The 15,419-nt window shown below is 40.8% G+C and overlaps 1 protein-coding gene across 2 annotated transcripts in view; it reads left to right on the top strand.

Annotated features, from left to right (window-relative positions):
* Positions 1–5,354, top strand: part of ANKRD10 (ankyrin repeat domain 10) — a 51,517-nt gene extending 46,163 nt beyond the window's left edge. For both annotated transcript variants that reach the window (XM_073349906.1, XM_073349915.1), the window contains exons 5-6: positions 652–747; positions 3,648–5,354. In XM_073349906.1, the coding sequence (XP_073206007.1) occupies positions 652–747; positions 3,648–4,114 (563 nt within the window). In that variant the 3' untranslated portion in view covers positions 4,115–5,354. The remainder of the gene's footprint in view (positions 1–651; positions 748–3,647) is intronic.
* The last annotated feature ends 10,065 nt before the right edge of the window (positions 5,355–15,419 follow it).

Raw genomic sequence — 15,419 nt, 5'->3', positions numbered from 1 at the left:
CCAAAGTATTACAGCACATAGGAGACTAAAACTACTATGTTGCCACTGACAGAAAATAGGAGAAACTGAGTGTACATCAATGCCTGAGGTCCCTGCAATGGCAGGGAATTGATGAAGTGAGATAATCCTGGCAACTGACCTGCGCTCCATGCTGCAGAAGGCAAAAAGACCAAAACCCAAAGGTCACTGCCAATCTGACCTGGGGGGAAATTTCTTGGCCAGACCCACATATGGATCTGATCTCCATCTGTGGCCATCTCTGATGCTTCAGAGGAGGGTGACCAAAAAATCCCCACCCCAGGATACATTGGGGGCAAGAATCCTTTCTTGAGCCCTGTGGGTGACCAGCTGAAGCCCTAAAGTATGAGCTTTAAAAACACAAGATATAAACTGGAAAGGATCCCCAGGGCTGCTAAGCCCTGCCCCCTGCCAAATCATTAATTCTCCCACAGTTGGTCACTTCTGATCCAGAGTTCCATTCAAGCACCCCTCAGAATTCTTATTTTATGACCATACAATTAAAGTTTCCATATAGCAGGTTTTTTCTCATTTTAATAATGAGAATATTTACACTTCAGTTTATTGGCTTGGCTACAAGTTTTTAAATGTGCTCTGGAAACTAAATCTAACTTTTTTTTTTTTTTTAACCAGCTCATAGCTTTGATGGCTTAATACCAATGATGAATGGAGGAAATGAGGATGATGCTGACAATATGCACATTGATAAAGAGGTTGCTGTTGTATCAGGTGGGAGTGGACAGTTTCCTGTTAACTACAACAACATTCAAATGGTCGAAGACACCAAACAACAGGAGAGTGGTTCTGTTGGACCAAAAGAGATTGAAATTTACACAGTTTCTGCAATGCAAACTCCCTGTCGTTGCAAGAATCAATATGCATTTTATTTCTAATTTAAATATAAAACATCCTTTTATTTTTTGCACACTGTTGTCCAGAGTCTTGCAAACTATTGTATTACTGTAACAGCTATTATATTTGGGTTTTTAAGTAGATATCAAAGATTAGCTGTTTCATAGAACACACTGCAAGGGTATAAGGGAAACCTTATTGATAGATCTAATCTAAATAGAAGTTCACTATGGCTATTTCACTTTTATTAAAGGCTTACATTTCATGTGCCTTGTTTTTAGTTACTATGTTTGCAGCTTAAAGGAAAATTTGGAGGTATTTTAAATGATTGATTTCATTGGTACCAAATAGACTTACTTTTCCTTGTACAATATTGGCAATTATATCCTAATGGTTTATATAGTTCTTGAAACAGGGTGATATCTCTTAGCTAGTTTCAGACTTGCTCAACATATGCAAATAATAGTCCAAACCTAATGACTGTGTGTTCAACATTTGTTCAAACACCGCAATATGACTGTAGAAATCATATTGTGAACAGCTATTGCTTTTGTTTTATGTGGATAAAAGACTATTGATGCCATGGGACTTTCATTGAGTTGCCATTTGGAACAATCTTGGAAACCACTCTTTGGATTTTGTATCAGTCTTCATGAAATCAGCCATATTGTTAGTAGTAGTGCATATTAGTACTTTAATTTTTTCAGGGGCCGCTTGATCAAGATGCTTTTTAATAACCCAAGAGTGTATATAGAGTTATGCTGTCTTAAGAAAAATTGTCTTGGGTCAGCTTGTCCATCCACTTGGTAGGTAAAGGGAGGAGTTACTATTTTAGTGTATTATTAAATTTTTAAATGAATATTCATGTCGTAAGTCATACTATAATAAAATGTTTCTGCTTGATACCATAGATCGGATTCACCAAATTATATTAAATGGACATTAAAATATGTAGGGATTTAAAAAAACAACAACAACCTTTTCATTAGTTTGAAAGTAGATGAAAAGCTCCAGTGATAGTTGCCAAATGTTTATATTTATTGAAAAGTAGTTGACTTTCTCTTTCATAAATATTGTGTATTGTTTTAGGTGCTTATTTTCAACAAATATAAAAATGCTGTAATTATCACTAGAACTATTCACGATATGCTTTTGAATATTCACTAACAGAAATGCCATTGTTAACTTTGTTAACAAAGCTAGCCTAAATTACCAATTTTAAAATGGGACTCTGCACTTTTTCCAGTTAATAAATATTTTATCAAATTTTTAATGTGCGTCTTCGTCACAATATTAGTAGGCATAATATGTTGAGTGTTTTTTTTTTTTGAACTTGACCTCCAACAGGATTCTATGGCTAATAAGTTTAGTTAATGTGATTATTTTAAGCAGTGTAGGGATAAGCAGGAAACTTCAGTTGCTGCACTTAGTGTCACAGATAACTCTCAGTTCATTCACATCCTTGGCATTGTGTGTTACTATAAGTGAAATACCAATGTCATATTATATATATCCGTTTATATTTATGTGGAGAACCACAACTTTCCACTTCTTCAGTGTAAAGCAGTGGTACTCATTACCTTTCCTTCAAACAAAGACCCCGTGTTTTAAAATTTGGCAATTTAGTAAGAGAATACTTAACTGCCCTGAGCTAGAAATAAAACAAATGATACTTTTCTGCACAAAGATTTATGCATTAATATGTACATAAATGTATGTGCATACGTTCAGAAAGACCTAGAAAACAAAATGTAAAATGCTCAAATATCAAAATACAGAGCTAGTTTCTAGGTTTGCCCTGCCTATCGTTAGACAGACGTGCACACACAATAGGTAATTTTAGGGCACACCCAGTAATCTATTTTTGTGCTAGTACTTTCAGTACCACTACAAAAACATACATTTGAAACTTGACTGAAATTTAGTTTTACAGATGAGGTAATTAGCGTACTAATTACTAAAATTCAAATGAGAAATTGCTTAAACCAGTCTGTTTTTTGCATGCATATTTTTAGTATTTCTTGTTTTCTGTTAGTAATCTTATGGTCTTCTGTGCATTTTGCTGTTGTATGGCATTTTGCATGTGGATTGTACAGATGTTACAAATCTATCATTAAGAAAAAACATATTGTTCCCGCCTAATATATTCTCAAGTAAACCACTAGTTATACTGAAATTAATTGTTTGATATACAACCTTAGGAAACATTTTATATTAGTTTCCCTATTGACACAAGCTTGTTCATATTGCCTGCTTCAACATGTATTGTTACCTGAGATCTGTCACTAAAGAGGAGGCAAGAAACATAATCACCACTGCTAAAAACTGTAGTCCACTCAAATTTAAGTTCTTGCACATAGATTCTTTAGTTGCAGGTGGATTTTAAATTTGTCCTGTTTCCCAAAATACTGTTTGGAATGTTGTCTGCTTTGTTACTCTACACTTGTCACTTAACTTCTTTATTTTTCTAAAATTCGCAGTGTCTTAGAAAGATTAGCATAGCTATATATATATACATTTCTAATTTAGTTAGCAGTTATGTTTTTGAAATTAAAATTAGCTTTCAAATTTACTGGTCAGAGTCAGATTATACTACTTTTAAACCACCTATGTTGACGTGGAATATAAAAATTAGGTTTGCACTCAAGTGTCTTTCCACTCTCACCCCCAAGTTTCTGTGCATAGGTTTTGAAAAACAAAGTGGAGTGCAGTGGAGACATTTTGATGTATTTCCATTGATTCTCAATTTTTGGTGACAGATGTATTTCTTAATGCAGATATGAATAGCAGTAGCTCCGTTTTGAATGCATTGACAAATGGATGTACCATCAATGGACATTTGGACTTCACCACCATAACACAGTTCAATGGAATGGATTCCAGGCATGAAGAATGTTTAACGTTAAGACCTAATGGAATAACTTCTGGAGCAGCTTCTGCCAATAGGCACATAATTCACACCTGTAATGGCACTGAAGAACCAGAAAAAGCCATGAATACTTCTGCCGATATGTGTGGTTCACTGCATCTGAATGGAAGCCCAAGTAGCTTTGTGTCTAACAGGCCCTCATGGGCTGAAGATCTTGGAGATACTTTGCACTATGGGCATTATCATGGTTTTGGGGATACTGCTGAAAGCATCCCTGAACTTAACAGTGTTGTTGAGCATTCCAATTCTGTTAAAGTTGAACAGAAATATGATAATACTGTCTTAGGCACAATGTATCTTTATCATGGTTCCTAAATCAACATCTTGTTTGTCAAATTCATATTGAAATTGCTAGCAAATGTTTGAGAGGGACAAAAAATCCTCATCTAGCATTAAATCTGAAAAATGCACCTATTACTATTTTTACACTTTGTTTATATAAAAAGTAAATCTTTCATTTGACAGTCTTATACTATAGTTCTAATTTGTTGCATGTATGAGGCTTATCTAGTGATGCAAGTAGGTGGTGTTACAATTAAATGTTTATTCTTTGCATTTTACTATAGAATGTTGTGGTTTTGTACTTGTTCGTTTATTTGTTTTTTTTTTTAATTTTATTTCCAAGCTAGTGAACACTATCTTTCCCCTTCTTAAAAGTGTTTTCCCTCTTATTAATATGATCAAACTGTATTGAATTTTGTGCAGAAAACAAGTTGTGTTTGTGTATCAATCTTGAAGTAAATATTTTCCTTTTTTGTATTTTCTGCTGAAGCTATGGTAGCGATATCAATGCCAGCTGTCACTATGCAAGGTTTGAAAAGTGTTGTTCTTAAAGGAGCTTCTCTGATTTACGAATTTGTATGTTTCTTTAATAGAATTGGAACTTCATCTTTTCGTTCTATGACAAATGAAATGTTAAAAATGCAAAGACAAGTTAGAAACATTTTTCAATTTAGTGTAGCATAGGAATTCTTTTCTCCATTGTTAGGGCCCTTTGCATTATAGAGGTGGAAAAGCAGATTACCTATGGTCAGTTGCAAGTGAGAGTGCTTCAGCATTGGTTCTGATTTATGGCTTTTTTTTATTTTGCTTCTCTACTTTACTTATGTGTTTGATATTTTACCATAGCTCACAGCCTGGATGCATGTTGGCACTGTTTTTGCTTTTTATGCAATTTAAAATTACTGCTACTTGTTATAGAAATAGTCAGGTCAAAATATTTGACTGATTTTGATATACTGTACATATATTTTGTTTGCTTTGTGTTTTTTACAACTGTTTTGAAAATCTAATGCCGTGTATATCTAGCCAGTTAAGATACTTTTAGGGCTTTGTTCACTGAAAATACATTGTATTTAAATCCTGTTACACAAGTAAAAATTCATACAAGTGCTCTGTATACACATTAATAATGTAAGATACTACTTTTGTGATTTGATAAAAGAATGGTGGGAGAATATATTAAACAAGAGAGAAACCCAGTAAGCTTTGAACTGTATCAATTTTTTTTGTTTTGTTTAAAAGGGACATTACAAATTGAATTTTAAAAAAATAATTCCATATTGTATCTGGATTTATTTTATTTAGAAGTGACACATTCATTGATTTATATGAACAAGTGTTTAATAGATTTAAAGTCAAATCTCACTTACCTATTTAATCCTTCTTAACGCCTGTGTGGAATTTGTTTATTTTCATTATGTGGAATTATAAAAAAGAAGGTAAATAGGCTGGCAAGTCATCTTTGACTGAGTTTCTTTGTTCTTTCAAAGATACTAGTACATGTTTTCTACATTATGTGTAAAGACTCTATCAGTCCTGAGTTCCAAAGAAAGATCAGAAATGTTAGTTTTGTGTTTCACCCTGAAATTGTGTAGTACTTAGTTTTCCCTTAAACATTTCATTAGGAAAAAGTCTGAAAAACTCAGTATTTTCTAATAGAACTTACAATATTGTTTCATATATCACCATTCCGATATAAAATACCACAAAGCAAATTAAAGTGTAGCAAGTTAGATACTAGTTGAGTTACAATGACAGTATAAGCAAATGGAGCAGTTGGCCAGAATAATGCAGGCACTTAACTTCTGGTGACAGATGAGATGTGCAGGGGGACCTAAATCTCACCGGAAGCATGGCGCCTCTAGCATGCTATAATTTTGGTCAAACTAACACTTCAGACTTATTAACTTAAACCTTGATTAAGACATTTTTTTCCAAGTGCTATTTTAGAGTTTTACATATGATTTTGTTTATATTCATTTGGACAAATCAAAGCCCTTAGTATTTATAGTAGTGTGCTGTCTGAATTTTCCTCCTCAGGTTACAACTAATCTTGCACACATGTTGCTTGGCCACATTTTATAGTTTTTCAATGAGGTTTTATGTACCCAAGTGAAGTATAACTCAAGACTTAAATTTCCTGCCAGACAAGCTTTTAAGGAAATATATACTATATTTGGCTTTCATTCACTATTATTTAAACAGATTTCAGACACTTTTTCTTCCAAAATATTTGACTGAATAACTTGAGTATCTCTATCCTATCTGTGAAAAATTTTCTTCAAACCCCTCTTCTCCTTCAAATGCTTATTGCTTTCAAGACTAAATTTCCAAAACTGAAACTAGAGGGTCTTGATTGCTGCTTGTTGTAAATTCTCAAGATGTCTTCTGAACATTTTTAGTATATGGAAGGTCCACTGAAGTCCTCAAAGCAAAACAAGGTTGCAAGAGTGCAGTATGTGAGTTCAGAAGGAGATAGATGAGGAAACTTTGAGTTTATATACTGGAATTGAAAGTGAGAAATATAGGCTGTTACCATAGCCCTGTTTTCACTACTGTACAGAGGCTGAGAATTGGAGAAAGGTGGAGCATACTCCTGGTCTCACAGATTGAATACTGATATGAATAGTTAAAGGCTATTTGACTATTTTAATTATTAGTCTCAAATTTGCTGTTTTGAATAGGAGGATGAATTTTGCTATCGTACATGTTTGTAACTCCATTGACTTTAATAGTATAATGAAAAGCAAGTGTAATAAAAGCTGCTTCTGGCAGAAAAAGTGTAGATGGATTTGAACTATATACAATCAAATGGCAAAAAACATTTACACGGTTAGTTTCCCAGTGACAGCTCATGTCCTTCCAGAATGTTGAGTTTAGCTTAACTTAAACTGAAAACCAAGAAATACACTGTTACAGTAAACGTGCACCCAATCTTTCCTCTGCCCCCATGCCGCCGGCAATACCCACTAGGAATTAGCTGCATACACTGCAGCTGCATTCACAGGAATGTAGCTATATTGAATGGTATATGCAATAGGTGGGACTAGTTTGTAGAAGTCTGTTTGTGAGCTGAGAAAGTGGAAATTAGTTTTCACACTACAGAGCTGTAATTTTATGAGGTGATTGGGGTTTGCTCTTACCCAATCAGTGTAAGGAAAGGGGAGGATGCATACCCTAGAGATGGAACTAGTATGCATCATTTTATTGCAAGATTATGTAGGTTGTCTCAGGTTGGTGCTGAGCTAGTGCCAGGTATGGTCTCTCTGGCCTAAAGTTGGGGCTGGAGCAGGTAGGGTCCCTCCAGCCCACAGTTAGGTGTAGGGCAGATGGGGCACCTCATCCTAAAGTTAGGATTAGAAGTAGTTTTCCACCCTTCTAGCCTGGGCTAGGATAAGGCAGGTAGGGTCCCCCTGGTCCAGAGTTAGGGATGGAGGTACCCCAGTATAGGATTGGGGTGAGACCAGAAAGTGTCCCAATGAGAATGAGGGCTTGGGTTAAAATTGGGCTGGAAAAGTGGCTCAGGCTTGGGTTACAGTGAAAGTCAAGTAGGGGCCCCCAGCCTAGGGTTTGGGCAGGAAGGGTACTATGTTCTAGGGTTAGGTGTTGGGAGTAAATAAACTTTCACAAGTGATGGTTTGGGCAGGTACAGTCCCCTAGGGTTAGGGTTGGAACAGGTAGGGCCTCCTACCCTAGGTTTAGCATTAAGGCTGAAAAAGTTTCTCAGGTTATGGCTGGGGTAGCTAGTGCTCCCAGGGTTAGGGTTGGGGCAGTTAGGGACCCAAAGTCTACGCTTAGGTCTGGAGTAAGTAGGGTCTCAGGCCCAGCATTATGGTCAGGTGTCTAAGCATGGGGTTAGGCCTATAGGGTCCCTATATACTTCATGGATCCCTGAAGGCAATTTATCTAGTGAACCAAAAAAGACCTCCTGCTCTTTAGAGGGAAAGGACCAGAAGAAATACATCTATCAACCGATTCTGGGGGACAACAAATGAAAAAACATAAATGGAAGTGAGGGTCATAGGTTTACAATCAGTGTTTCCGAGGGGGACACCAAGCCGAGATGCCTGGACAATATCCACTGCTCCTCAAAAGTTCAGGGAGCTAGTCGATGCCACTCAGAGAAACACTTCCTAGAGACTTGAACAAACAAGTGCACAAAATCAACCCCCACAGTCTTGGTCACAGGTGAGCCCTCCATCCAATTCCTTCCTTCTGGATTGGATATATGGCCCATTAGCTGAAAGCCAGAAGGAGGTCGACAAGGAGGTTCTGCAACTTTGTGGGCCTATGGATAAGATGTGCATAAATAAAAAGGTGTGGGGAAAACTGAAGATAGAACCTCAACAAGACATTCTGGAAGAGGCAGAAAAGGGGCAGCCCACTGTCAATATGCATGTGCCAGGGTCTTCCTCTCAGCACAAGAAAAACAACTGTAATGGGAATCCAAAAACCATCAACAATAGGCCTCTGTTCATGGCTCTGTGAAGGGGCTGCCTAATTATATTCCTGACAGGCTGTGGCACCAATACAAGCTATCCCACCAAGACTTCTCACCTTCCATAGATGGCAACATGTCCCACCATTACATACTGGGGTGACTATGAGGGTGAAGAAATGAATAGCATGGTGCATGAGCTTGTATAGATGTTCCTGTGACGTGGCTTGGAATCAGGCCAGCCAGGTCTTACTGAGTTGGCTTATATGGGAAATTCAAAGCAGTAGGGGCCTCACCTGAAGCTTAGAAAGGCCAGAGGAAATGGGTGGGCAGGGAACACTAGAGGCTGGGAGCAGGGCTGCCTTTACCTCCTGTGGCACATGTGGGGTGGGCAACCCCATTTGCTGAATGAAGGTGTTGGGGTCCACCTACTCCTGCTGACAATAGTCCAGGAGGTCTCTGGTCCTGACTGGTGTCACCAACCTCTGGTGCACTGAGGGGACCTCCAATACAAACTCCTTATGGTCGGCGAGGGAGACTAATAGGGTGACCAGACATCCCGATATTTAGCTGTTTGTCCCACATCCTGGGACAGTCAGGACACCATTTGTCCCAATATTTGGCACAGGGCTAGACTGGTCACTGTAGCTCTCAGGCTCCCTACCTGGTTCTGCACAGCTGCCGGGAAGTGGCTGGCAGGACCCTGAAGCCCCCAGGCGGAGGAGCAGCCAAGGTGAGTCTCTGTGAGCTGTGCCCACCAGGCATGCTGGCTCCACAGCTCCCACTGCTGGGAACCGCAGCCAATGGGAGCTGCAGGGGGCGCGGCCTGCAGGCACAAGCAGCGTGCAGAACCCCCTGGCTACCCCTGACCCTAGGAGCCAAAAGGACCTGCTGGCTGCTTCCCAGGAGCTGCACCAGGTAAGTGCCGCCCGGATCCCGCACCCGGCAGGTCCTTCTGGCTTCAGAGGATCAGGGGCGGCCATGGGGCTCTGCACGCATGCTCAGCTCCTAGGCCAGTGGGAGCTACGGGAAGCAGTGGGATACAGGGATGTGCTGGTCACCGGTTCCTGCAGCTCCCATGGGCCGGGAATGGTGAACCGTGACTACTGAGAGCTGTGGGGGGCTGTGCCTCCGGAAGGGCAACGTCAGCAAAATGTCTCATGGCCTGCAATCTGATTACCCTGATGGGCTGCATGCGGGCCGCAGGTTGCCCACCACTGCTTTATACCATTATCTATATCATTGATGAAGATATTAAATAGAACTGGACCCAGAACTTATCCCTGCGGGACTCCACTCACTATGCGCTTCCAGCATGACTGTGAACCACTGATAACTACTCTCTGGGAATGGTTTTCCAACCAGATTTGCATCCACCTAATAGTAGCTCCAGCTAGGTTGCATTTTCCTAGTTTGTTTATGAGACGGTCATATGAGACAGTATCAAAAGCTTTACTAAAGTCAAGATATACCATGTCTACTGTTTCCCCCCATCCAAAAGGCTTGTTACCCTGTCGAAGAAAGCTATAAGATTGGTTTGACATGATTTGTTCCTGACAAATCCATGCTGACTGTTACTTATCACCTTATTTTCTTCTAGATGTTTGCAAATTGATTGCTTAATTATTTGCTCGATTATCTTTCCGGGTACAAAAGTTAAGCCAACTGGTCTGTAAGTCCCCAGGTTGCCCTTATTTCCCTTTTTATAGATTGGCATTATATTTTCTCTTTTCCAGTCTTCTGGAATCTCTTCCCATCTTCCATGACTTTTCAAAGGTAACTGCTAGTGGCTCAGATATCTCCTCAGTCAGTTCCTTGAGTATTCTAGGATGCATTTCATCAGGCCCTGGTGACTTGAAGACATCTAAGTAATTTTTAACTTGTTCTTTTCCTATTTTAGCCTCTGATCCCACCTCATTTTCACTGACATTCACTATGTTAGACTTCCAAACACCTCCAAACCTTGTTGGTGAAAATTGAAACAAAGAAGTCATTAAGCACCTCTGCCATTTCCACATTTTCTGTTGTTACTTCCCCTCCTCATACCCCAATTGAGTAATAGGCCTACCCTGTCCTTAGACTTCCTCTTGCTTCTAATGTATTTGTAGAATGTTTTCTTGTTACCCTTTATGTCTCTAGCAAGTTTGATCTCATTTTGTTCCTTGGCTTTTCTAATTTTGCCCCTACATACTTGTGTTATTGTTTATATTCATCCTTTATAATTTGACCTAGTTTCCACTTTTTGTAGGACTCTTTTTGGATTTTTAGATCATTGAAGATCTGGTTAAGCCAGGGTGGTCTCTTGCCACACTTCCTATCTTTCCTACGCAGTGGGATAGTTTGCTCTTGTGCCCTTAATAATGTCTCTTTGAAAAACTGCCAGTTGTCTTCAATTGTTTTTCCCCTTAGACTTGCTTCCCATGGGATCTTACCTACCAACTCCCTGAGCTTGCTAAAGTCTGTTTTCTTGAAATCCATTGTCTTTATTTTGCTATTCTCCCTCCTACCATTCCTTAGAATCATGAACTCTATCATTTCATGATCACTTTCACCCAAGCTGCTCTCTATTTTCAAATTCTCAACCAGTTCCTCCCTATTTGTCAAAATCAAATCTAGAACAGTCTCTCCCCTAGTAGCTTTCTCCACCTTCTGAAATAAAAAATTGCCTCCAATACATTCCAAGAACTTGTTGGATAATCTGTGCCCTACTGTGTTATTTTCCCCTAGAGATGTCTGAGTAGTTGAAGTCCCCCATCACCACCAAGTCCTGTGCTTTGGATGATTTTGTTAGTTGTTTAAAAAAAGCCTCATTCACTTCTTCTTCCTGGTTAGGTGGTCTGTAGTAGACCCCTACCATGACATCACCCTTGTTTTTTACCCGTTTTATCCTTAGCCAGAGACTTTCAACAAGTCTGTCTCCTATTTCCATCTCAACCTCAGTCCAAGTGTACTGTATACATTTTTAATATATAAGGCAATACCTCCTCCCTTTTTTCCCTGCCAGTCCTTCCTGAGCAAGCTGTATCCTCTATACCAATATTACAGTCATGTGTATTATCCCACCAAGTCTCTGTGATGCCAACTATGTCACAGTTGTATTTATTTACTAGCATTTTGAGTTCTTCCTGCTTATTCCCCATACTGCTCACATTAGTGTACAGACATCTAAACTACTGATTTGATCCCTCCCCCCAGTTCTGTCTTGTCTCTACTCTATCCCTGCTATAACCGCCCTTGCTCCCCCCAATTGCCGAACCTTCTCCCCGGTCTCCATGTTTTTGACTTACCTGGGGACTTTTGTCACCTGCCCCCTTTGAACCTAGTTTAAAGCCAGAGGTTAGCCAGTCTGTATCCAAATATGCTCTTCCCCTTCCTCGATAGGTGGACCCCATCTTTCCTTGCAGTCCTTTTTCCTGGAACAGCGTCCCATGGCCAAGGAAGCTGAAGTCCTCCTGGCGACACCATCCTCCCAGCCAGGCATTCACCTCCAGGATGCATCTGTCTCTGCCTGGGCCCCTACCCTTGACCGAAAGGATCGAAGAGAACACCACCTGTGCTCCCAACTCCTTCACCCGTACTCCTAGAGCCCTGTAGTCACTTCTGATCTGCTGAGGGTCATACCTCACAGTATCTTTAGTGCCCACATGGATGAGTAGCACAAGGTAGTAGTAAGAGCCCAGATGATCCTTGACAATCCCTCCGTAACATCTCTGATATGGGCCCTTGGCAGCAGCATACCTCGCCGTGTCAGGGCAACAGATGGATGCCTCCGCCCCCCTCAAAAGAGAGTCACCAACCACTAGTGCCCTGTTTCCTTTAGGGAGTGGTGGCTGTGATTTTCCCAGCCTTGTGGGTACATGGCTTCTCCTCCACCTTTGGGGGTGATTCCTCATCACTCATTGCCAGGGCAGCATATCGATTTTTCATCACCATGGTGGGTGGGTTGGGAGTAGCAGTGAAGCACTGCCTGCAGCCAGAAGTAACCAACAGCCAGTGTCCTCCCTGTGACAGAGCCATATCCTCCTCCCGTGGTGGTGTGACAGCAGTCCTCTCTAGTTAGATAGCTTCCTTAGCCTTGGATGTCTCTATATGAATACTCCTGAGGAATTCCTTGTGGGCACGGAAACTCCTCACCCTAGCCACTTCCTCCTGTAGCTCTCCCACAGGCTTCCTGAGAGATTCCACCAGCAGGCACCTTTCACACTAGATGGTCCCCCCAACCTGGCTTTCTGGGGGTGAGAAAATGCAGGCCACAGTCTCTGCAAATCCACACCAGGATCTGGGTAGAAGCATCCCTGGTTAGGTTGTCTGTCTGGATACAGGTCCAGGTGGAGGAGACATCAGCAGCATTGGCACTGGCGATGCAGCCCTTCCTAACCCTAGCGATTATATTATGACTCCCTCTTTCAAACTCCTTCTCAAACTCCCCTGTTCGCAGTTCCCTGTTCGCTAATCTTGTTACCCTTCTGCCTCAACAAGAGAGAGATTTGCTGCTGCTAAACTGTGTGTCAGCTACCAGACATTCCAGTCTGTTAGCCAGTCCAACAAACACTGTAAGGCAAGAAAAAGACTGGCAGACGCCTGAGAAAATGCTTGATGTTCCTAGATCCTGAACCCTCTTGAAGAGGGTTCCTCAGCAGTATCCAGCCCCTGGACACATACAGAAAATACCAACTCCACTGTCTCCTTGGCTCAGCAGACGATGCACACTTCGCATTAACAGAACAGTGCTGAGATGGATTTATAATAAAACAAGAATGAGTTTATTAATAAAGAACAGATATGTAAGTGATACTAAATAGAGACAATGGAAATAGAAAATGGCTATAAATAAAACAAAAGTATAGTCAGATGTTCTAGTGTCTAAAACTTAACAAGTTACAATCCTTAAGATAAGTTTCTTACCCAAAGCTACTTCTCCATGGCACCAGCCCACCTAGTTGGGGATCCACCACTCATCAAAGCACAGAGCCTGATCTTTTTGGTTCTCTGAGGGGTGGATAACAAAGGGCTTCTCTCCCTCTCTTCTTATAGTCCAGTAAACCTTGGAAATGGATTCTTTTGAATCTCCAGCTAAAGTTATTCTCCGTTGCTGTCTGTGCTCCAGGGGGCCAACGCCATGCTGGGTCCTCCTCCTCCTGACAACTGGTGTTTACTTCAGATGCAAATGAACTGCCCATTAACTCATGCATCCCCCTGCTCAATTTACATTATAGACACAGGCAAAGAGGTGATGCAACAGGCCTTTGTCTAGGACAAACTTGTTTATCAAGTCTGCCCCCAAAACGTATGTTAGGTACATATTTCAAGCACATACACACACACGACCTTTTATACGCCATCCAGCCATACATCACACAGTGCTATTAATGACCCGTGTGTCACCAGTTTTCATTTGCTACTACACACAATACTCTTTACAGATAAATACTATGATGGCAATGTCTTAGGAGTAGGGTGTGTGTCAGACCTGGTAGGGGTTTACAAAACAAGGGGCTCTCTAAGGGGCTCTTACAGTCACACTTGCCTTAGTGCTTTTGGATGGGCCTGCAAAACAATGTTTTACCCTGTCCCAAATGTAACTATCTCCAGTCTGCCATGTTTGCACCAATAATGCACTGGGCCTGCCTCAGAATTCTGGAGACAGCTAATGAAAGGGATTGAACAGAATGGCTGACATCAGCTTGTGAAAACTGAGACTTTTTCCTCATGGCTGCATCTTATGCTCAAAAAACTCAACTTTCAAACAAACAAAACCTCTAACAAATATGGCTATGAAAACAACCTTTGGAATGTGAACTGAATTAAACTGATGGAGGGATGTCTGCCTGCATCTGCAGATAGCCTGAAACAATAGTGCTAAAAGAGGTGTGAACAGTAACTGGGTTAACTCGGAAGCCTAATTTAAAGTTAAATGTCAACATTTTAAACTATTTCATTGCTGATCATAACATGCAAGAAGAAGGACAATGGTTATATAATTAGAGACTCCATGGAGGGCAACACAGTGGTGTGTTCAACAGGCCTTGCCTTGACAGGGCCCCTGGTATCTTGCAGGGTGTATCACAGCTGAGGCAAGTGCTGTAGGCACTTCAACTGCTAAGGCTCTGTTAGGGTTCCTTCCCCACTCTGAACTCTAGGGTACAGATGTGGGGCCCCGCATGAAAGGCCCCCTAAGCTTATTCTTACCAGCTTAGGTTAAAAACTTCCCCAAGGTACAAACTTTGCCTTGTCCTTGAACGGTATGCTGCCACCACCAAGCGGTTTAAACAAAGAACAGGGAAAGAGGCCACTTGGAGACGTCTTCCCCCAAAATATTCCCCCAAGCCCTACACCCCCTTTCCTGGGGAGGCTTGAGAATAATATCCTAACCAATTGGTTATAAAATCATCAGACCCAAGACCCAAACCCCTGGATCTAGGAACAATGGAAAAATCAGTCAGGTTCTTAAAAGAAGGGTTTTATTTAAAAAAAAGAAAGGTAAAAATCATCCCTGTAAAATCAGGTTGGAAAATACTTTACAGGGTATTCAGATTCAAAACAAAGTAGATCCCCCTCTGGGCAAAACCTTAAAGTTACAGAAAACAGGAATAAACCTCCCTCTTAACACAGGGAAAATTCACATAAAATAAAAGATAAACTAATCCGCCTTGCCCGGTTTACCTATACTGGTTGCAATATTGGAGACTTGGATTAGGATGGGTTGGAGAAGATGGATTTCTGTCTGGCCTCTCTCAGTCCCAAGAGAAAACAACCACGTAAACAAAGAGCATAAACAAAAGCCTTACCCCCCAAGATTTGAAAGTATCTTGTTCCCTTATAGGTCCTTTGGGTCAGGTGCCAGCCAGGTTAGCTGAGCTTCTTAACCCTTCACAGGTAACAGGATGGTGCCTCTGGCCA

Source organism: Lepidochelys kempii, chromosome 1 (assembly GCF_965140265.1).
Source record: "Lepidochelys kempii isolate rLepKem1 chromosome 1, rLepKem1.hap2, whole genome shotgun sequence".
NCBI lineage: Eukaryota > Metazoa > Chordata > Testudines > Cheloniidae > Lepidochelys > Lepidochelys kempii.
The sequence above is the reverse complement of the archived record's forward strand: the minus strand, read 5'-3'. Positions and strand labels throughout refer to the sequence as shown.